At 43.0% G+C, this 23,094-nt stretch overlaps 1 protein-coding gene across 6 annotated transcripts in view; it reads right to left on the bottom strand.

The window, feature by feature from the left end:
- The window catches only part of chd1 (chromodomain helicase DNA binding protein 1), a 142,507-nt gene that overhangs the window by 29,245 nt on the left and 90,168 nt on the right, over positions 1-23,094 (bottom strand). For all 6 annotated transcript variants that reach the window (XM_055633274.1, XM_055633271.1, XM_055633276.1 and 3 more), the window contains 9 exons: positions 18,194-18,265; positions 15,368-15,517; positions 13,178-13,326; positions 9,097-9,193; positions 7,551-7,646; positions 6,880-7,047; positions 2,619-2,776; positions 703-744; positions 420-547 (listed from right to left, as the gene is read on the bottom strand). In XM_055633274.1, the coding sequence (XP_055489249.1) occupies positions 420-547; positions 703-744; positions 2,619-2,776; positions 6,880-7,047; positions 7,551-7,646; positions 9,097-9,193; positions 13,178-13,326; positions 15,368-15,517; positions 18,194-18,265 (1,060 nt within the window). The remainder of the gene's footprint in view (positions 1-419; positions 548-702; positions 745-2,618; positions 2,777-6,879; positions 7,048-7,550; positions 7,647-9,096; positions 9,194-13,177; positions 13,327-15,367; positions 15,518-18,193; positions 18,266-23,094) is intronic.

Genomic DNA, 23,094 nt, shown 5'->3' with positions numbered 1-23,094 from the left:
AAGAAACTGCAGGTGCTGGAATCTTGAGAAAAATACAATGTGCTATCTATGAAATGTAGTCACTGCCAGTTTGCTCATTCTAAGATACCGCTAACAGCAGTGTGACAAAAAACTTCCCCAACATTAGTCAAGAATTTGATGATAAAAATTTACCAGGACACCAGACACATAACAGCGACAATTTCATCACCAGGTGGGAAAATGAAGGTTTGATTTAACAACCTCTATAAAGCAGGTTCCCCACAATTGTAGCAAAGTGCTAACTGAACTTTTGAACTTGTCTCTGCTGTGAATCTTAAATTCACAATCTTTTCAATCAGAGCCAATATTTATGCAATATTATGCAAATATTTATACCTTGTTCTAATTTATCATAATGGTCCACCATCCTATCCACTTAAATCGAGATTTATGTATACCTGTCTTCTCCTGCCCACTGGACTCCCGCAGAGCTTTAATGCAACCGTTATGCACCAGCTCCCCCAATCGCCTGAGGTCTACTTCTGATTTATCGACCAGTTCAGCATCACGAGCAATTGCTTCTAGCCTAAAGTACAAGATCCAACATGTTAAAATGCAGCAGTTTTAACTATATTTTGCAAATATTATACAAGCACAAGTACTATGCAATGAACTTGAAATGTAAAACCTGGTTTTACTGGTTATTTTCTACTTTAAATTGCACAGTAATGGGTACCATACCTATCCAGAGGTCCGCCAAACTTCTTGTAACTCTTGATAAACCTAGAAAAAATAAAATAGCTTTACTAAACTAACAATTGCATGGGATGTGAACCAATGGTTCATCATCGACCCTTTACAAGAAACCCAAATGAGTACAAGTGCTGAATTGTGATTCATGTGGTACTTCAAGGTATTAAAATTAAATTCAAATGTGCTTACACAGCATTCCAGTTACTATTTGCATGTGTTTTGCATGTCATTTTTCAACTTTTACTCGAAGACTTCTTATTGTGTCACTCAATAAAACATGTGCGGGTTAATTACAAGAATGTTATCTTAATATATATTGCAACACAGTAAACCCCCATTTAAACGGACTTGTTTATAACGGATTTTGGTTACAGCTGACCAAACTATTGTATAAAGAATTTGTTGTTTCACAGAATGACCACAAGGTGGAGGGAGCGAATGGTGTTTCTGAACCACTTTAGCTTAGTTTAGTTTAGAGATGCAGCGTGGAAACACCAAATCAGTGCTGCCTAGCGAGCACCCATACACAATTCAATACACTAGGGACAATTCAGTGTGTAGGATAGAACTACCACAGTGGTTCTATTTTTCCTCCCGCCTGACTACTGTAATAGTTTTACCTTTCCTCCCACATTGGAAAGGCAAGTACATTGTGAGAGCATGGGTTTCTACCAGGAGCCGCAGTGCACCCCCCGTCCCTACAAAGTGCAGGCCTGCAGCAGAACTGGTCGCGAATTGCCACCAGAGCTTCACCTCACAGCGACACAGATCCGGGCCCGACCAACACCCCGCCTCCCCCGGTGCTTTGGCGTATCAACTCCATTCCACACAACAATGTGTAGGATAGAACCAGTTCACCCAGAGAAGGGAGCACCCGAGGCCAGGATTAAACGCAGGCCCCTGACACAGCAAGGTAGAAACTCCACCGGTGACTCAAAGAAGCCAAACAAAGCCAAAAGTCCGCACGTCTCCACAATGCGAGAGGTAACCCATGCTGCTGCACGGAGCACCCGAGGTCGATCCACCAGTATCTCTGCGGCTGTAAATTAGCAAGTCTATATTAAATATTTTGCACCCTTTACTGTTTAGCGTGTTTATTGGCTGTTTAGGCGGCACGATGGTACAGCGGTAGAGGTGCTGCCTTACAGCACTGGTGAACCGGGTTCGATCCTGACTACGGGTGCTGTCTGTACAGAGTTTATACGTTCTCCTCATGACCTGCGTGGGTTTTCTCCGAGATCTTCGGTTTTCTCCCACACTCCAAAGGCGTACAGATTTGTAGGTTAATTGGCTTGTTTAAAGTGTAAATTGTACCTTGTGAGTGTAGGATAGTGTTAATGTGCAGAGATCGCTGGTCGGCGCGGACCCGGTGGGCTGAAGGGCCTGTTTCCACGCAAAATCGCCCAAAAAAACAAAATAATTTCTGCACATATTAACCCCCTTATTGGGTTACAGTGGACAATATGTAACAACGGACCGTCCCTGTTCTCCCACCTGTGTGATCCATTATACCGAGGGCTTACTATGGTGTTATATCATGGATTTCATATGTATTGTCCCTTGAAGGAAAATTTTACCTTTTATTCTTAATTATTTAAAAAAACAGACATGTTTAGGAATCGATTGTTGTTGGTCCAGGAAATTTCACAAACTGAAATGTTCTTTTGCCTTTCAGGTTAGCTGTGTTACATGCCCTTTAACAAAATTTGAATCTGGGCACACAAGGAAGATCATTTTTCATGCATTAAATAGATATATACTTGAGCAAGCCTCCAAACTATTAATATTTTATGAAAGGATCTTTTTTGGAGTTTAGTAGATAAAAGTAATCCTTGTGGCATTGGATGAAAAAGAAAAGGCAGTTTTATTGTGCTCATCAATCTGATCTATATTAAAAAGCATACCTTCGAATCTCAGCATCACTAAATCCCTTAATATTTTCACGAGGAATTGTCCGAGGTCTCCCCCGCTTTTTGGGACGTTTCCCATCAGAAGCTGAATCGCTGTCAGAATCCGAGGATCGCCTCCTTCTTCGCCTCCCTTCACTTCCATTGAAACTTATCTGAAGTAAAAAGAGAGCTTGAATAAAATTAAATGTCACATGCAACTTTAACAAATATAGTTCTTTCCAGTCACCCTATAAATTATAGAACTGGAAATATGCATTAAAAAAAAAGTAGCTGCTTTTCCAGTACATAAACAAGCTACAGAAAAGCTTTGAAGTATCATTTGGCTCTTTGTTTAAGACTGTATGAATAAATGATGAAAATAACTAAGATTGTAATGCATCAGCAGCTCCTGCAGTACATTTTATCATGCCTGGAGTGTGCATTAAATATGAGGTTTCATTTTGGAAAATTTACTGCATTCAGAAAAGACACTCCTGCAAATATTTGGTATGAATACTCATTTTAGTTAGATACAAGTTCAGATTATTCAAATTTATTTTGCTCATTACCCTGACCAGTTTCTGTTTATATGCCATAATACTTGGGAGATGTTGCCATCTAGTGGATTAAAATACGATCTGCAAATACGAACCTCAACTCCCTGACCCACAGGCAGTAATCAGCAAGGATAGGTGACAAAAGATCTGCCATGATAATTTTCACTAACAGTGCTCCGCAAAGCTGTGTTCTTAGCCCCTTTACTCCCTATACCCTTAGGTCTGTGCAGCTAAATTCTTCTCCAACACCATTCACAAGTTTGCAGATGAGACCACTGTAGTGGGCCAGATCTCGAACAGCGATGAGACTGAGTGCAGGAAGGAGAGAGGGAGCTTAGTAACATGGTGCCAAGACAACAATCCCCCAATCTCAGCTACACCAGTTACAAATAAGGTCATAAGGAATAGGAGTAGAATTAGGTCATTTGGCCCATCAAGTCTATTCCGCCATTCAATCATGGCTGATCTATCGTTCCCTCATAACCCCATTCTCCTGCCTTCCCTCCTATAACCTCGACAACTGTACTAATCAATAATCTATCTATCTCTGCCTGAAAAATATCCACTGACTTGCCATCTACAGCCTTCTATGGCAATGAATTTCATAGCCTTCCAAAGAAATCTACATCCTTCCATGGCAAAGATTCGCCACCATCTGACTAAAGAATATTTTCATCGACTTCCTCAAAGAACGTCCTTTAATTCTGAAATAATACCAACAATTTGTCCTGGTCCAACATCATCAATGCCATCCCCAAGAAAGCACACAGCCACCTCTCGTTCCTCAGAAGACTAAGGAAATTTGGCAATGTCTACAATGATTCTTACCAATTTCTACACACGGATCATAGAAAGCACCCAGTGTTACAGCTGTAGAGAAAGTGCAAGGATCGCAATAATATAGTTCCTTGGCTGAAGAGGTCCGCTCAAGAATCTGATAACACCATGGAACATGATGATTCTGAACTTGGTGGCAGATGCTTTCAAGCTTTTATAACTTCTGCTCATCGGGGAGGAGGGAAGACAGAATGACCAGCATGTTAGCAGTCCTTGATCATGTTGGCTACTTTTTCAATAAACAAGTACAAGTGGAGTCAATTCTGTGGTGGGGATGGTGTGGTTTGATAGGGTGCAGAGATGAATAAAATAACTTGATTTGTGTTTCTCGATTAGAGAGCAGAGAGAGTTGAAAAAGGTTGCATGGTTAAAGCTGTGGATCTGGACTTTTAAAATCTTTGATGAAGTACCACATTTTAAGCTTGTAAGCAAAATTAAAAGCTGCGTGAAAAGGGAGTGTGGCATTCGTAAACTACTGGCCAAGGAAAGCTGCAGAAGAAGAAACAGCTGTTTTTATTCCACTTCATTGAAAAGTGTGTAAGGATGTCAGCCAGCAGTAGGTACACAAAAATGCTGGAGAAACTTAGCGGATGCAGCAGCATCTATGGAGCGAAGGAAATAGGCAACGTTTCGGGCCGAAACCCTTCTTCAGACTGATGGGCTGTCAGCCAGCAGTAATTGTTGAGACCATTCTCGTTTTTGCTACACACAACCTGAACTGTAGTATACAGGGCATAATTTTGAAGTCTGCAGATAGGAACAACTGAATCATCATCAATAGTGAGAAGGAAACAGACTTCCAGAGGAAACAGACTGGTAAAACAGGCAAGCACGCTACAGATGCAATTTAATATGCTATGTCACTTCCAGGAAGAATAATCAAAGATTATTTTATTTACTAGATTATTAGATCTACAGAATGTTTACTAGATTGAAGAATGCCTACGAGATGGCTTCTTCGAGCAGCTTGTGGTCGAGCCTAGAAGGGAAAATGCAATTCTGGATTTGGTGTTTGTGTATTGATTAGGGAGCTTAAGGTAAATGGAAAAAGGCAAAGAATGGGAATAAAAGGTTTGTTTTTGATTGGCTGCCAGTGACTAATGGTGTTCCACAGGGGGTCAATGTTGGGTCTGCTACTTTTCACATTGTGTATTAAGTATTTGGATGATGGAATTAATGGCTTTGCACCCATCTTTGCAGTTTGTTTTCTGCTCAACATTCCAGCAGCTGTAGTCTCTTGTCCTTCTGTTCTATATCATATGATTTTATGTGAGATTGCTCTTGTTAGGTATCAATAAGGCAATTATTGGCACTTTTGTATCTAGAGGCCCTTTGGCTGTGAATATGCGAAAATTAGTTATTGGTTAAATCATATACCTAATTCACTCCAAATAAGGTGCAAATCCTGTCGATATTACAATGCAAATTTGTAAATTTAGACTATACTACACTTGCACATGATAATGTTCTGTCAGCATGGATTTATGAAAGGTAAATCATGTCTGAAGAATCTTATAGAATTTTTCGTGGATGTAACTAGTAGAGTGGATAAGGGAGAACCAGTGGACGTGTTATATCTGGACTTTCAAAAGGCTTTCGACAAGGTCCCACATAAGAGATTAGTATACAAACTTAAAGCAGACGGTATTGGGGGTTCAGTATTGATGTGGATAGAGAACTGGCTGGCAGACAGGAAGCAATGAGTAGGAGTAAACGGGTCCTTTTCAGAATGGCAGGCAGTGACTAGTGGGGAACCGCAAGGCTCAGTGCTGGGACCCCAGCTATTTACGATATATATTAACGACTTGGACGAGGGAATTGAATGCAACATCTCCAAGTTTGCGGATGACACGAAGCTGGAGGGCAGCGTTACCTGTGTGAAGGATATTAGGAGACTGCAAGGCGACTTGGATAGGCTGGGTGAGTGGGCAAATGCATGGCAGATGCAGTATAATGTGGATAAATGTGAGGTTATCCACTTTGGTGGCAAAAACAGGAAAGTAGACCATTATCTGAATGGTGGCCGATTAGGAAAGGGGGAGATGCAACGAGACCTGGGTGTCATGGTACAGCAGTCATTAAAAGTAGGCACAGCAGGCAGTGAAGAAGGTGAATGGTATGTTAGCATTCATAGCAAAAGGATTTGAGTATAGGAGCAGGGAGGTTCTACTGCAGTTGTACAGGGTCTTGGTGAGACCACACCTGGAGTATTGCGTACGGTTTTGTTCTCCTAATCTGAGGAAAGACATTCTTGCCATAGAGGGAGTGCAGAGAAGGTTCACCAGACGGATTCCTGGGATGTCAGGACTTTCATATGAAGAAAGACTGGATAGACTTGGTTTGTAATCGTTAGAATTTAGAAGATTGAGGGGGGATCTTATAGAAACTTACAAAATTCTTAAGGGGTTGGACAGGCTAGATGCAGGAAGATTGTTCCCGATGTTGGGGAAGTCCAGAACAAGGGGTCACAGTTTAAGGATAAGGGGGGAAATCTTTTAGGACCGAGGTGAGGACAACATTTTTCACACAGAGAGTGGTGAATCTCTGGAATTCTCTGCCACAGAAGGTAGTTGAGGCCAGTTAATTGGCTATATTTAAGAGGGAGTTAGATGTGGCCCTTGTGGCTAAAGTGATCAGGGGGTATGGAGAGTAGGCAGGTATAGGATACTGAGTTGGATGATCAGCCATGATCATATTGAATGGCGGTGCAGGCTCGAAGGGCCTATTCCTGCACCTATTTTCTATGTTTCACACCGTGTAATAAACAGGGCAGCTGCAAATTGTTTAGCCGCCCATTTGCTAACCAATATATGGGAATTCCATAAAATTGCCATGAAACCTTTATTTCTTGTTTGAATAAAAATGTATATGAAGCCAAATACCTGTTTGGCACAATTGCGCATTCGAGGAAGCAAGTAAATCTCCTCAAGTTCTTTCTGCCTTTCTTCTTCCTCCATCCTTCTCCGTTGTACTTCTGGAATGATGTCATCCCAGTCCCTGATATTGCGCTGAGGCTCAAGATCATCGTCCATAGTTGAAAAGTTTGCCACCTATGGTAAGAAAAGGAATTTCCATAAAACATTGTACAACAGCACATAAAATAAAAAATAAAACAGCGAATCTTATGTTCATTCTGTTCATTGTATAGCACAGGAGGATTATTAGCAGACGCATTTTCATTTCTCTTCACTACAAAACCAACCCATTCTATTGACATCTAGGCAAACTTTTTTTTCCATAAATTTCTAGGTCTCTTGTCCCTGATTGCGGGATGACATTAACTGTTACTCTCGCCAGAGGTGCTAATTGACCTGCTATTGCCATGATTTTGTTATTTTAGATATTCAATATTTGCAGCATTTGCTTTAAAAAAATTACTCGTGGCTTTCTGTTTTCTAGAACTCTATATTTATGAAATTCTGCAATAATTCTTCTCTTACTGTTTAGCTGGGTGATCTAATTTGATAAATAACACAGCCCCACAAGCATTAAATGCATCTAAAAGGTAGTCAGCAAATGCAACTGAATATAATAAACCGAAGGTCCTCTATACCTTGAACTGAGATAGCAGCTCCTCTCCCACAGTAGTAGGCCCACCTTCATTCTCATGCGTTTCAGCACGGCAAAGAATTTCATCAATATCCATTTCCTGCAAATAAAATGTACATTCATTTTACAATTAGATTTTGCAATGTGTTCCTTCTACATATTAAATATCATTAATATATTGTGACCTACTTTTGAACACTTCAGCTAAGCTTTCATTCAACATCCTTACAGCAAATCATAGGAAACAAAAATGTCGCGGAAGATTAAAACGACTGAATTACTGGAGAAACAAGCCTGGACCCAGGGAAATTTAAAGTAAAATAAACTCCACCAGCTTCTGTTTAACTTTACTTCGGCAATCTGAAACTCGAGCTAGATTTTCTTCTATTTTGTTTTTACTTTTAGCATTTACTGACTCTACTTTGGCACCTGTAATGTATATATACATATTCATGTATATGTTAATAGAAGCATAGAAAATAGGTGCAGGAGTAGGCCATTCGGCCCTCGATTTCCCCCTTATCCTTAAACTGTGACCCCTTGTTCTGGACTTCCCCAACATTGGGAATAATCTTCCTGCATCTAGCCTGTCCAACTCCTTAAGAATTTTGTAAGTTTCTATAAGATCCCCCCTCAATCTTCTAAATTCTAGTGCGTACAAGCCGAGTCTATCCAGTCTCTCTTCATATGAAAGTCCTGACATCCCAAGAATCAGTCTGGTGAACCTTCTCTGTACTCCCTCTATGGAAAGAATGTATTTCCTCAGATTAGGAGACCAAAACTGTACACAATACTCCAGGTGTGGTCTCACCAAGACCCAGTACAACTGCAGTAGAACCCGAGTTGGTGTACAATATAAGCGGTAGGGTAATAAAACTCTCTCTCATGATCCAGGCAACCTGCGTGTAAGTTGTTATTCATTCTGCCGTCCGGAATATAACAGCACCCAAATTTATTGCACCCTGAAAACTGTCTTCTCAAAAGAGAATGCTTTTCTGACGCACCTGGCTGCAATGGCCATAGTGAGCAGCGCCTGACCCATGAAGTAGAAACTACTCTACAAAAGCAGGTAGGATGGTCAAGGAAATATATTCACTGGTGACAATGGGGTTCTTGATTCCACTATACAATCCAGTAAATCTTGGGTAGCAGAGCAGGCTTGATAACAAATCCTCATCTGCCGTCATCCTGCTTAAGAACAAATCATCCACCAACCTTACGATAACATTCAAAAACAAACAGAGCAAAAACTAGGAAATGTGCAAACTCTGAAAGAACAAATGCAGGCAAATTTGCTAACCTGCATCATTGCCGACTACAGAGAACTTATGCAATACCCTTGAGATAGTATGTGAAGCACAAAATATTTATTTCATTCTTTTCAGCATTGGTAATAGCATCCTTCTGCTGGCCAAAAGTCAAATTGTGAAAGGAAAGAATGACCACCGGGAATGACGACCTCCAAGACTAGCTATTTATGACCTGGCTATGCATCAAAAGTCTCCTTGAATTTATAGCAACATACAGGAATATCTGAAGAGTTTATCTACCTGTGGTTCTTGTTCCTCTCCTTCTGGTTCTTTGAAGAGCTCCTCGGCTCCAAACTTCAAAATAGCTGCCAGTTCTTCTTTATTAAAAGGAGTTGAACTGGAATAAAATAAATTATACAGTCCATACATAGACACATGAGATTGAAAATCCAATGCGAGAACATAATCTACAACATTATTTTTGCACCATAGTGCTTCACAGCTACTGGTATGATTATTGCCACCAATACTTAGATACATAGACAATAGGTGCAGGAGTAGGCCATTCCGCCCTTCCAGCCAGCACCGCCATTCAATGTGATCATGACTGATCATCCACAATCAGTATTCTGTTCCTGCCTTCTCCCCATACCCCTCGATTCCGCTAGCCATAATAGCTCCATTTTGAATGCATCCAGTGAATCGGCCTCCACTGCCTTCTGAGGCAGAGCATTCCACAAATTAACAACTATGTGAATACGTTTTTCCTCATCTCAGTTCTAACCCTAACCCCCTTATTCCTATCCCCCAGACTAGAGGGCTTAGATTTAAGATCAGAGGGGAATAGTTTAAAAGAAATGTGCAAGGCCTTTTTTACACAGAGATTCTGTGCTTCAACATATTTAACGTCTCCAGTAACAACTTATTTTGGCTCCACTGCACACCCTATTGTCAAAATACGTCCAAAATATGTGGAATCCATGGTCTAGTGGCCAACCAATGATTTGAAACTTCTGCTTCGAGTTAGCGTTGTCTAATATTCAGTTCATCCCATAATGTCACTATTTCCACCCTTGCTTCCTTTAGGGTTATATCAGAAATTAAATCCACTGGTTTAGTTATGACAACAGTGAACCAAGAGGGGGAAGCCAGGTAATCTCATCAGAAGTTTCTTGATAAATTCATACCTATCAGCACTCAACCTTGCTTTTTCTATCTATCTTCCAAAATACAAATTTACTCATAGGCATCAGCCTTTGATACAGGTTTCACGGCTCAAAAGACTGTCCAGTCTTGTTGAGACTTGATAGCAAGCGTTGTCTGCGGAGGGCGCTCAGCATCGCCAAGGACTGCTCTCACCCCAACCATGGACTGTTTAACCTCCTACCATCCAGGAGGCGCTGCAGGTCTCTCCGTTGCCGAACCAGCAGGTCGAGGAACAGCTTCTTCCCGGCGGCTGTCACTCTACTCAACAACGTACCTCGGTGACTGCCAATCACCACCCCCCCCGGACACTTATTATTATTTATTCAAATCATTTGCTATGCCGCTCTTCCAGGGAGATGCTAAATGCATTTCGTTGTCTCTGTACTGTACACTGACAATGACAATTAAAATTGAATCTGAATCTGAATCTGATAGTTTTATTTTTTTAAAGTGAAGCCGAAAAGTGAGCAGGAACAACATTTGAAAGAGACAGGCAATTAAATTCTGAAGGACATTAGAGAAGCTTGTTTATTTGAACTTTGTAATCTTTCACCTTATTTGGTATGGCGCATCTGACATATATAACAAAATGACATCCACTTGGTCTATTAACTTAAAACACAAGGACACTACACAGATAACTGTAACTTTCAATCTTGAGTATTGCACATTACTTATTTTAATGGCATTTGGATAACTGAATTAGTTTACTAGTCAGAGAGAAATATTAAATTCCCTAGACTCCTGACATATACTTTTAATTACTTCTGATATTTTCACATTGGATACTCATGGTTGACTATTTTTTTTGCACTTTCCTCTCCTAATAGCCCTGTCCCACGGTACGAGTTCAGTCCAAGAGCTCTCCCGAGTTTTAAAAAAATCAAACTCGGGGTAAGCACGGAGAATGTAGCGGGTACGTCGGAGCTCGTGGACGTCTCTTAGTGTCTCGTAACGCTAACGGCAGGTACTCGGGAAGACTCACTAACGGCAGATAAGCACGGGAAGACTAGTGAAGATTTTTCAACATGTTGGAAAATGTCCACGAGAGCCCCAAGTACCAACGAGTTGCCATTGCTGTAAATCTCAGCGTTCGAATCAGGGCAAACTCAGGAGAGCTCTTGGAATGAACTCTTACCGTGGGACAGGGGTTTTAACATGCTACGTATATGTTGTTTTTGACCAGCTAAATAAGCACAGAAGACTCAATGCTCCACAGATGTTTCTGCAGATGAAGATTTGGATTTTCTTTTGTTTCTAGTTTCTAAACTTTTCAGAAGATTAATGATTTAGCCGAGTACTTCAAAGATCAATATGGCATTCAATAAAACAGTAAATATTGGAAATACTCAGCAAGTCAAGCAACATTTGTGAAGAGATATGGAGTTAATGCTTCAAGTCAACGATTTTGATAGAGATGGAAGTGAACTAGGAGGAGTAATTTACTTGTCCATCTTCCATTTTATTGCACAAGTATTCTTCAATCTATAAATAATCGATTTACTAATTTTCATCATGGCGCCACAGACTATTTGGGGTACATGTCTTTGATTTCCAAAGCAATCTTTCACGATAATTCTGTCACAGGAAAAATTTACAAAAATTTGCTGAACAAAACGTTTTCCAGAAATAAATCCCTTTTATAAAAATCGATGAATGGCTTACTGCATTTACTGCTCACAATGTGATCGGCCATTGAGGAGACCAACTGCAGATAGGTGACTGCCTCGTCTAATACCTCAATGCATTCTGCTTCCATGATCCTGATCATCCAGCTGCCTGTTAATTTAATTCTCACTCATTCGGACCTCTTTGGTCTTTGGTCTATTCACTGTTCCAACAAATTTAATGCAACCTTGAGGAACAAAAAACAAAATTACCCTCCCCAACCCCGAATGGGCACATTATACTTTCCCAAATTAAAAAAAAATAATGTCAATAATTCAAGATGTCCAGTATTTGGATACTATAGGTTCTGAAGAAATATTTGTATATAAAATTGGAAAACCTAATCTTAAGAGTGGAACTCCATTTTACAAGTCTAAGAAGCTAAAAAAAAAAGATGTGGATTAGGAAGCAGATGTTACGTGATTGATAGCTTCTTGTATTCTCACTGTACCTTGTTACATGTGACAAATATAAACTTAATCCTTTAAGAATCCACCCATTAGGAATCCTCATAATAAACAGTAATAAACACTATAACGCTGCAAGCCGGCGCCGTGTCAGCAGCGTGCTAGTTTTTTTTCAACTTTTAAAATGTTTTTAGTATGTTTTAAAGTGTGTTTCTAATGTTTCTTTGTGTATCTTGTGTGGGGGGGGTAAGGGAGAAACCTCTTTGGTCGCCTGCTCCCCGGAGAGGCAACTTTTTCCATGTCGCCTCCCCCATGGCACAACAGCAAGGTTCGGCGCGGCGTTTCCCGGAGACGCGCCCGGGGCTTCAGCGGCGGGCGCAGCGTGGACTCTCGGCGTGGACCGAGCGAGCCCTAGCTGGGGTTCACCGGAGGGGAGCGCTCCGTTTTGCTGGCCCACGGCAGCCTGAAGCCGCGGTCTGCAGAGCTCGAGCTGGCGCGGCGTCCGCGGCCTGAGATTCTTTGTGGGGGACCGGGGGGAAGAAGCTCCGAATGCCAGCCCGCGGCCTACTTCTACCGCGGGCGCGGCATGGACTTACCATCACCCCTGGAGGGGAGCTTCGACCGCTGGCCTTGCAGTCTGCGGTGCTTCTGGCTGCGGCGCGGCCTTTAAATCTTTGACCGCTGGCCTGCGGCCTACACCAACCTAATCCACGGTCTCCGGTGGGGAAGGGCCGACTGGACTTACCTGGACTTTTACCTGCCTGCAAATCTGGACGCCCACAGCGACGGCTACGGAGGGTTGAGGTCCCGACCACGGGGGAAAATGGAGGAGGACTGGCCAATTTTTGTGCCTTCCACCATAGTGATGAATGCTGTGGTGGATGTTTGTGTTACATTTTTACTGTGTATTGTGTGTTCTTTATCATTGTACCACTGCTGGCAAATTCATTTCACTTGCATTTTATGTGCAATGCGATGAATAAAACCATATTGTATGGTATAAGGACAATGAGTACAAGAGATGCACCTCACAGACTTTAATTTTTTTTTAAGCTTCTTGTATTATAAATTATGTACTTCTGGAAGATATCATTACGTACTGCGTAGGAGTGGAGCCAGTGTGCAGCACAGTTTTCCCCGTGGTATCCATTCGCTGTATAACGAGGTGATCCAGCACCATCTTCTTCTTAGCTCTTTCAATAATTTCTTCCTCTACTGTTCCCTTTGTAACTAGCCGATAAATGTTCACCTAAAAGATGAATCTCAAGTATTATTCCCTTGCAAATGAATTCTGAATCAATTTTAAAACCATGAAGGGATTAAAAAAGAATTAGGAAGGCAAAGAAGAACTATAATATTAAATAATCAAGGAGGAAGCAATATAAATAAGTTGCACTAACACATCAATAAATGAAAGGAAGCAAGGGTGGGAATAGTGACAGCAAGGGCCAAACTGAATTCTAGACTAGATTAGAGGCAGAAGTTGTAAATTACTTTGCTTCTGCATTTATCAGGGGGATAGTATGGTAGACCCGATATAAATGATGACATGAATAATATGAAAATTACAATTAAAATATAAGGCGGGGATTAAATAAACTAAACAAGCTCAAAAGAGCTCAACACTTAGTCCAACTGAATTGCATTCAGACAATTTAAAATAATTTAGGAAATAGTCAGGTAAAATAACACATTTAATAATTCATTAAAATAAGGTGGGGTTCTAAAGAGATAACAATGTTTACATTCAAGTGGTCAAAGCATGTCCAGGGCAGGCCAAGCAGCTTAACACTGGCATAATAAAATAAAGGCATCCCACTAGAGACCAGAATATCTGGAATGAATAGTCAACATAGATTTCCAAAAGAAAAATAATATGGGGATGGATTGCTATCAGACATCAATTCAGGAAAGTGGAAGCAAAGGTTAGCTATTCACTAACCAGTACCAGGATCACTGCTTTTCACAATTTGCTTTCGATACTGGAAACAAAATAACAATTCCTGATTTTTTTTTTTGAGGGGGTAGGAACACGGAGGAGGGAAGATCATCAATAATCAGAATAACTGCAAAAATTAACCAGCGGACTTTAATAAAATTACTGTATGCGATTACAATTGGCAAATAAAGCTGAGTATTTTGGTGGTGGGGGGGTCAATTATTACTCAGATCAATTAAGTCTGGGTAAGGTAGTGGAACAAAGTCATCGTTTAGTACAAAACAAACTGTGGCACAGATTAGAAAGGCCACGAAAAGATAGATCAAGGACCGGTGTTCATTTCTAAATGGATAGTTTAGAAAGTAAAGTTATGGAATGGCACTGCAACGAGTGAAGATAAGATTTACAAGAATAATATTAGTATTTTAAGTGATAGGAGCAGAATTAGGCCATTCGGTGAATCACATCTGCACCGCCATTCAATCATGCCTGATCCATCTCTATCTCCTAACCCCATTCTCCTGCCTTCTCTCCATAATCCGCAACACCTCTTGACAGGGTATTTCAGGAAAGAATGAACACTATCAGATCACTTTAGAAATATGTAATCTAATGGAGATCTTTTTAAAAGGTTTCAAATGAGCAGATACATAGCATATAGCATGGCATTCCATTGGGAATACTGAAATATCTTTTATCTAATGCAAGGGTTCCCATGAGGGGTAAATATACCCCTAGGGGGTAAATTTTGCCTACCCAGGGGGTAAATTTGTTGATTCTGGATTTGTACATATTTTCTCTCATTGACTGACTGTGTTTGGTTCTGGTATACTGGTATCTGTTCATCATTAGTTGTTCATAAATAAGTGAAATAACATTGTTATGTGCTATTAAAGTTGCCAGGGGTAAACGGGACGAAAAAGGTTGGGAACCCTGATCTAATGAATGTTTTTGGGATTTGGAACGTACTACCACAGAGTGGTTGAAGCATTTAAGAGAAGGCTAACAAGGACGCACAAAAGGAGGAAATTGCTGAACACTCAGATAGCTCTGGAGGTGAATCAACTGCAGCCAGAAATCTTGAATGGTCATGTGGCCCATGTCTTCATTTTATGAGATGCAAGGTTTTAAACCATCTCAGGGATGACAGATGCAAACAAATCAAAACAGTAACACTTTAGAAAGCTTCAAAGCATATCACTATCATTTGAATTTGGAGAATGATGTGAATGAAAAGTACACACGTTTTCAGCAGTTACGAAATCGTATTCAAAATTACTATAGACCCACAGCATTGCTGACCATGCACATTAAAATAGTGTACTTTGACCATTAACTGGAAAATAGTTACCTGTTTTTTCTGACCAATTCTATGAGCTCTTGCTTGTGCTTGTAAATCATTCTGTGGATTCCAGTCAGAATCAAAAATAACCACCGTGTCAGCAGATGCCAAGTTTATACCTAATCCTCCTGCTCTGGTTGACAGCAGAAAACAAAAGTCCTGTGATCATAAAGAGCAAGTCTTATTATAGATTCTTCACGATACTGCGTAAGCCTTTCTCTTAATAACCACAAGGGAACACTAACTAAATTGACATTTGATTTTCATGTTGGTATACTGAGTGCAGGATCAGTATTCTAATGTTTAATCCTGGGTAATGATGTAAAATGAGCAATTCAATAAATCCTCGTATACAATAATTCAGAAATTTAAGTGCAGACTTGTACAATACTAAAAGTACAATTAACAAACTTGATATTGACTTTAATAGCTTTTGAGAAAGTCTAGGTAATCTCTATGAGCAATCTCAGAAATATAGTAGTTGAAGATGAAAGCATGTAAATTGTATGTTCGTGTTTTTCCCATGTAAAATATTTGGCCAAAATATAATAAAGAAATGCTGCTGGTTAACTGGATATTGAGGTGGATTTAATTATTGTTGTTATATTGAAAACAATGTAATAAGTTTAGCCACATATTGAGTGGTCAATTAGTTCATTTTGCCCCATAATTCAATTGTACAATTATATTAAACTGCAGAAATCCAAATAAAAATGTTCATCCCAAAATAATGTTTCATTACTTTCTTGCCCTATAATCAAAGATAGTTCAAATCTGTAAATGTAATCTGTATGAGAGGACTTGATTATTTCTCCTCCCAAAGTAGTTATTTATGGGAAAGCCAATAACCAGCCATAACCAACCAGTTGATAATTATACGCTTTTCATACTATTAACATAACCTCAGTGTGAAGCAGTTTTGAATTCCATGCAAAGAGACCTAATATGGACTTCCAAAAACAGCTTTAGTAGGATCTGCTGCAGTTCAATAAATTCTGCAGTATTGGGAGCAATTTAGGGTACCATATCGGAGGAAGGATGGCTCTGGAGGAGGTTTGCAAGAATGATCCCAGGAATGAGTGGGTTAACGTACGATGAGCGTTTGTCGGCACTGGGCCTGTACTCACTGGAGTTTAGAAGAATGAGGGGGGATCTTATTGAAACCTACCAAATAGTGAAAGGCTTAGATAGAGTGAATGTGGAGAGAATGTTTCCACTAGTGGGAGACTAGAGGTCATAGCCTCATAATTAAAGGATGTTCGTTTAGGAAGGACATAAGGAGGAATTTATTTAGTTAGAGGTTGGCGAATCTGAGGAATTATTTACCACAGAATGCGGTGGAGACTGACAATAGATATTTTTAAGGCAGAGACATAGATTCTTGATTAGTACGGGTGTCAGGGGTTATGGGAGAAGGCAGGAGAATGGGATTAGGAGGAAGATATAGATCAGCCATGATTGATTGACGGAGCAGACTCAATGAGCCGAATGGCCTAACTCTGCTCCTTATGACCTTAATTGTACCAAAGCATTTTCATTATTTAATCAAATCTTTGTTGCAGCTAAATTGTGCAATTTATCTGCAGATTATGGCAACACTTTTCTTTATTTTATAAAGAGCTTCGGCCAGATATTTCACAAATAAGAATCTCTAAAAGATTTTACTTTACAGTGGACCTGGGTAATCTGACAAAGCATTAACAATAATTATGCTAGCCCACTGAAATCAGAGATAAAGATAACGAAGGGGTAGAACTTCACAAATATACCACAACATACCTAATGTATCCATTAATATAGACAGGAAGACAAGAAAACACCACAATAAATATAAATAGAATAATACCAGATAAGACTCCTTTATCATTTCAGAGTTGTGATAAGATGAGAACATTATAATTTAAAGTGAATCACGAATAAACATATCCATTATTATTTCTTTTAATCAAAGATGGTGCCAATTTGTAAATGGCTGTCAAAAAATGCAGTACCTAGATGTACATCAATTGTCTCAAACAATCTGACCATGTTTAGTTTAGTTTAGAGATACAGTGCAGAAACAGGTCCTTCGGCCCACCGGGACCACTATGACCAGCAATCCCAGCACATTAATACTATCCTACACCCACTGGAGAGAATTTTTACATTTACCAAGCCAATTAACCTACAAACCTGTACGTCTTTGGAGCGTGGGAGGAAACCGAAGATCTCGGAGAAAACCCACGCAGGTCACGGGGAGAACATTCAAACTCCATATAGACAGCACCCATAATCGGGATCGAACCCGGGTCTCCGGCGCTGCATTTGCTGTAAGGCAGCAACTTTACTTCTGCGCCACCATGACCGCTCTAAATAGATGATGCAACATTGGCAGAAGCATTTGTTGGGGTTCAAGGATTACATTTCTTAGTGCACTGCCCAATACACTAGTAGGCCCCCCTTGGTCATAACTGACCATGGGTGATGCAACCTGGTCGTATGTAAGCCTGGGCGATGTCATATGGAGGACAGGCTGTTGCCCATGCAGCACGTCCCCCCTCTCCACGTCACTGTTCGATCCAAAGGAACAGCAGGGCCGTTGCAGTTTGGCACCAGCGCCGTCGCAGGAGCTGCCAGAGCGAGGTTGTAGACAACGACGACCTGGCTTAGGGACTCGGACTCCGGATTTTCTTGAGGTTTACTCCTGGACCCTTTTCCATGACTGGATATGGCGACAAGGCAGTGGAGGTTTTAAATAAGAGTTTTCCCTCTCCTAGATGGACTGCCTTCCCAGGCTGACGAGCCCCAATGCACTATCTAGTACACATAAATGCGAAAACAAATCTAGATTCTTACATCTGATGTTTCTGCATTGAAATGGTCTAGAGCTTGCTTCCTCAGTTCTCCCTTAATAGATCCATCTAGTCTCTGCAACAGGAAAAACAAAGCAGTCAAATACATAAATAAAGAAAAGGCCTCGTGTTGTTCTCAGACAATTCAGACAAGAGAACGATAACCAAATGTTATCTCAAATAAAAATAAATGTATTGACATTGGTTATTGTAACATCATGCTAAAAAGAAGATGTTCACTTGTTAAATCTTACCCATGAGATAATGTTAACTATGTAAACAAAGCAAATATTATGAATTTTAATGACGGTTTATGAATTTTAATGATCCAAGCTGGAGGGTGAGACGGATGTTCGGCTACTGTGGCAAGGCTTGAATGCCATCACCTCCTACAAGGCGAAATCAGGAGGCAGCTCAAATGTCAGTGAAGCATCACTCCCTGATGGGCTCAATGCGTTCTACGCACGCTTTGATAGGGAGAACACCGATGTGCCTTCCCGAGCCCCCATTTGCTGTGAAGGTATTTTGGTCAGTCACAGAGGTCGACGCCAGAAGATCCTTCAGAGGGGTGAACCCTCGGAAAGCGCCTGGACCTGATGGTATACCCGGTCATGTTCTAAAAACCTGTGCGGACCAACTGGCTGGAGTTTTTACGGACATTTTCAACCTCTCACCTCTGAGGTCTGAGGTTCCCACCTGCTTTAAAAGGGCATCAATAATATCGGTGCCCAAGAAGAGCAAGGTGATGTGCCTCAACGACTATCGACCAGTGGCACTAACGTCTATGGTGATGAAGTGCTTTGAGAGGTTGATTATGGCTCATATCAACTCCTACCTCGACAAGAACCTTGACCCACTGCAATTCGCTTACAACAGGTCAACGGTGGATGCGATCTCATTGGCTCTCCACTCCGCTCTGGACCACTTGGACAACAAAAACTCATGTCAGGCTGTTGTTCATAGACTAGTTTAATACCATCATCCTCTCCAAGCTGGTTACCAAGCTCACGGATCTGGGTCTCTGCACATCCCTCTGCAATTGGATCCTCGACTTCCTAATCCAGACCACAGTCTGTCCATATTGGTGGAAATATGTCATCCTCGATAACAATCAGCAAGGGAGCACCTCAAGGCTGCGTGCTCAGCCCCCTGCTGTACTCACTCTATGCTCATGACTGTGTAGCTGGACATAGTGTGAATTCCATCATCAAGTTCGCCGACGACACCACTGTTGTGGGACGAATCACTGATGGCGATGAGTCAGAGTATAGAAGTGAGATCGACCGATTAACCAAATGGTACCAGCACAAAAACCTGGCTCTCAACACCAGCAAAACCTTGTCGACTTCGGAAGGGGTAGGTAGGTCAAGAACTTCAAATTCCTGCGTGTATATATTTCCGAATATCTTTCCTGGTCCCAGCACACTGATGCAGTTATAAAGAAGGCACATCAGTGCCTCTACTTCCTGAGAAGATTATGGAGAGTCGATAAGTCAAGGAGAACTTTCTCGAACTTCTATAGGTGCACAGCAGACAGCATTCTGACTGGTTGCATCGTGGCTTGGTTCGGCACCTTGAATGTCCAGGAGCGGAAAAGATTGCAGAAAGTTGTGACCACTGCCCAGTCCATGATCGGCTCTGACCTCCCCACCATCGAAGGGATCTATCGCAGGCACTGCCTCAAAAAGGCTGCCAGCATCATCAAAGACCCACACCATCCTGGCCACACACTCATCTCTCTGTTGCCATCGGGAAGAAGGTACAGGAGCTTGAAATCTGGAACATCCAGGTTCATGAACTAATTCTTCCCCACAGCCATCGGGCTACTAAATACGACATCAAACAAGCTCTGAACAATACCAGTCTATTGCACTTTATCTGTTTATTTATTGAGTGCATATATGACCTATGATATATAGACACACAGAACTTTTATCTCCTGTTCTGTATTATGTTTACATATTCTGTTGTGCTGCAGCAAGCAAGAATTTAATTGTCCTATCTGGGACACATGACAATAAAACTCTCTTGGCTTGACTCTTAGTTATGTATATAAATATAGAAGTGAATCATTTCATCTTGCTGATACAAAACAAACAGCATGGGGACTAGGATATATTAAATATGCTTATAAAAATATGTATTCAGAATTTCTTTCGTTTGACCATCACAAAAAGCATGAGTGTTAAAATTTCCTTTTCACAAAGTACAGGTGCACAACCTTTTATCCGACGATCCAAATAACGAAAACCTCCGAATAGCGACATTTGTTCAGTCCTTGAATGAAGCTCCTTGAAAGCGTTCACGGAGGGCGGCCCGCAGAGGTGACAGCGGAACCTCCGGTCGGTCCTCGAAGAAAGGGGAACTAAATCCCCATTCATAAAAGAGAAGGTGAGGGTATATTGCGCGGGAGGGTTAATAATTGACAATATGCTGCTGCCTGCCCGCTGAGTTATAAAGTTCCCACGGTAGACTCACGATACACAGTGTATCGTGAGTCTTGCGTGGGAACTTTTTTAACTCAGCGTGCAGGCAGCAGTAGATTGTCGCTCCCTTCAGTTTCACCCCACCTACACCCACCCCTCTGCTTCCCGGCCATGTGTGTTACCCCTTCCCTCCCCTCTCCAGCTCCCCGTGCATTGCACCGGCGCGGGGGTTTTGCACTGTCTTCACGCTGGAGCCAGTGCCAGTCACCGGAGACGTCAGGACCAACGGGACACCGACCCCCAGGCCCACTGCAAGCACAGAGAACCCAGAGACCCACAGCCAGCAGCAGCCCAGCCCCGTTCCAATTCCAGAGGAACATGCTCTCCGCTGCCCCCGTAGGGACAGAAGCTGATGGCTCGGGCTGTGACGTCTCCAGCCACCCCCCTGTACAGGAGCTGAGACTGGGAACTGTGGGGTTGTTTGCAGTTGCAGAGGGAGGGGGCAAGGGCGGTACAGTTCCCAGTCTCAGCTCCAGTCCAGAGGGGTCACCAGAGACGTCAGGACCAACGGGACACTGACTGCAAGCACGGAGATCCCGGAGACTCACAGCCAGCAGCAACTCTAGCCCAGCCCCGCTCCAACTCCAGAGGAACCCGGGTTGCGGATGAGGGGGTGCAGCTCGGGCTGTGGGCGAACTGCCACTTGTCGCCGTAGCGGCGCATCGGGGAGCGGGTTCCTGTTGGTCCTGACGTCTCCGGCCATCCCCCTGGACAGGAGCTGAGAGACGTCAGGACCACCAGAAGCCGCTCCCCAATGCGCTGCTACAGCGACAAGTGGCAGTTCGCCCATAGCCCGAGCTGCGCCCCCACATCGGGACACCGACCCCCAGGCCCACTGCAAGCACGGAGATCCCAGAGACTCACAGACAGCAACAACTCTAGCCCTGCCCCGCTCCAACTCCAGAGGAACCCGGGTTGCGGATGAGGGGGCGCAGCTCGGGCTGTGGGCGAACTGCCACTTGTCGCCGTAGCGGCGCATCGGGGAGCGGATTCCTCTGGAGTTGGAGGGGGAGGGGGGTATTGTGCTGTTTGATCGCCCCCTGCTATCCCAGGGACAGGGAGACCGGACGTTCACCGAGGGCGGCCCGCAGAGGTGACAACGGAACCTCCGGTCGGTCCTCGAAAAAAGGGGAACTAAATCCCCTTCATAAAAGAGAAGTGGAGGGTATATTGCCCGGGAGGGTATATCGCCTACCTGGAAGAAACCGGACATTTTTTCCAGGATGTCGTCTGCACACCAAAGCTCACCAGTTTATGTTTAAAGTTTTACTTAACGTTTATCTCGTCTTTATTATTTATTCGGGGGATTCAAGAATCCCCGAGCTAGGCCGCCTATGTATCGTGAGTCTACCGTGGGAACTCTTTAACTCAGGGAGGCAGCAGCAGATTGTCGCTCCCTTCAGTTTCCCAGCGACAGTCACCTGCCACGGGAGAGAGATCATGCACTGTTGTAGGTCTCCTTTGCACGTCGGTGTTTCTGTCTTTCTCCACTCATTGTTGGCCCCATCTGTCACCACCCCCATCTACACCCCTCTGCTTCCCGGCCATGTGTGTGACCCCTTCCCTCCCCTCTCCAGCTCCCCGCTCATTGCACCGGCGCGGGGGCTTTGTACTGTCTTCACGTCGGCGATGGCAGCAGATCGGTGCGAGTCACCGGAGACGTCAGGACCAATTGGACGTCGAGCACCAGGCCCACCGCAAGCACGGAGATCCCAGAGACCCACAGCCAACAGCAGCCCAGCCCCGCTCCAACTACAGAGGAACCTGGGTTGCGGATGACGGGGCGCAGCTCGGGGCGTCGTAGGGGCCCATCGGGGAGCGGGTTCCTGTTGGTCCTGACGTCTCCGGCCACCTGCCATCCTCCGGGAACTGTACCGCCCTTGCAGGAGAGTGGGGTTGTTTGCAGTTGCAGAGGGAGGGGGCTAGGGCGGTACAGTTCCCAGTCTCAGCTCCTGTCCATGGGGGTGGCCGGTGACGTCAGGACCAACAGGAACCCCCAGGCCCACTGCAAGGACGGAGATCCCAGAGACCCACAGCCAGCAGCAACTCCAGCCCAGCCCCCGCTCCAACTCCAGAGGAACACGTAGGGGCAGAACCTGATGGTGTGCAAGGTACGAATTGTTCTTGGGGTGGCGGATGAGGAGGCGCAGCTCGGGCTGTGGGTAAACTGCCACTTGTCGCCGTAGCGGCCCATCGGGGAGAGGATTCCTCTGGAGTTGGAGGGGGAGGGGGGTATTGTGCTGTTTGATCGCCCCCTGCTATCCCAGGGACAGGGAGACACAGTGGCTTTTTAGACTGGTGGGCAATCACTTCCAAAGTTCTGCCCACACAGTCAGTACACCTTTCCTACACTGCATTTCATACAAACATTTATTCTGCAAGAAAAAACTACATTGAAGACTCAAACTCGCGACGAGTA

Source organism: Leucoraja erinacea, chromosome 3 (assembly GCF_028641065.1).
Source record: "Leucoraja erinacea ecotype New England chromosome 3, Leri_hhj_1, whole genome shotgun sequence".
Classification (NCBI taxonomy): Eukaryota; Metazoa; Chordata; class Chondrichthyes; order Rajiformes; family Rajidae; genus Leucoraja; species Leucoraja erinaceus.
Note: the sequence above shows the minus strand (reverse complement) of the source record. Positions and strands in the feature narration are given on the sequence as shown.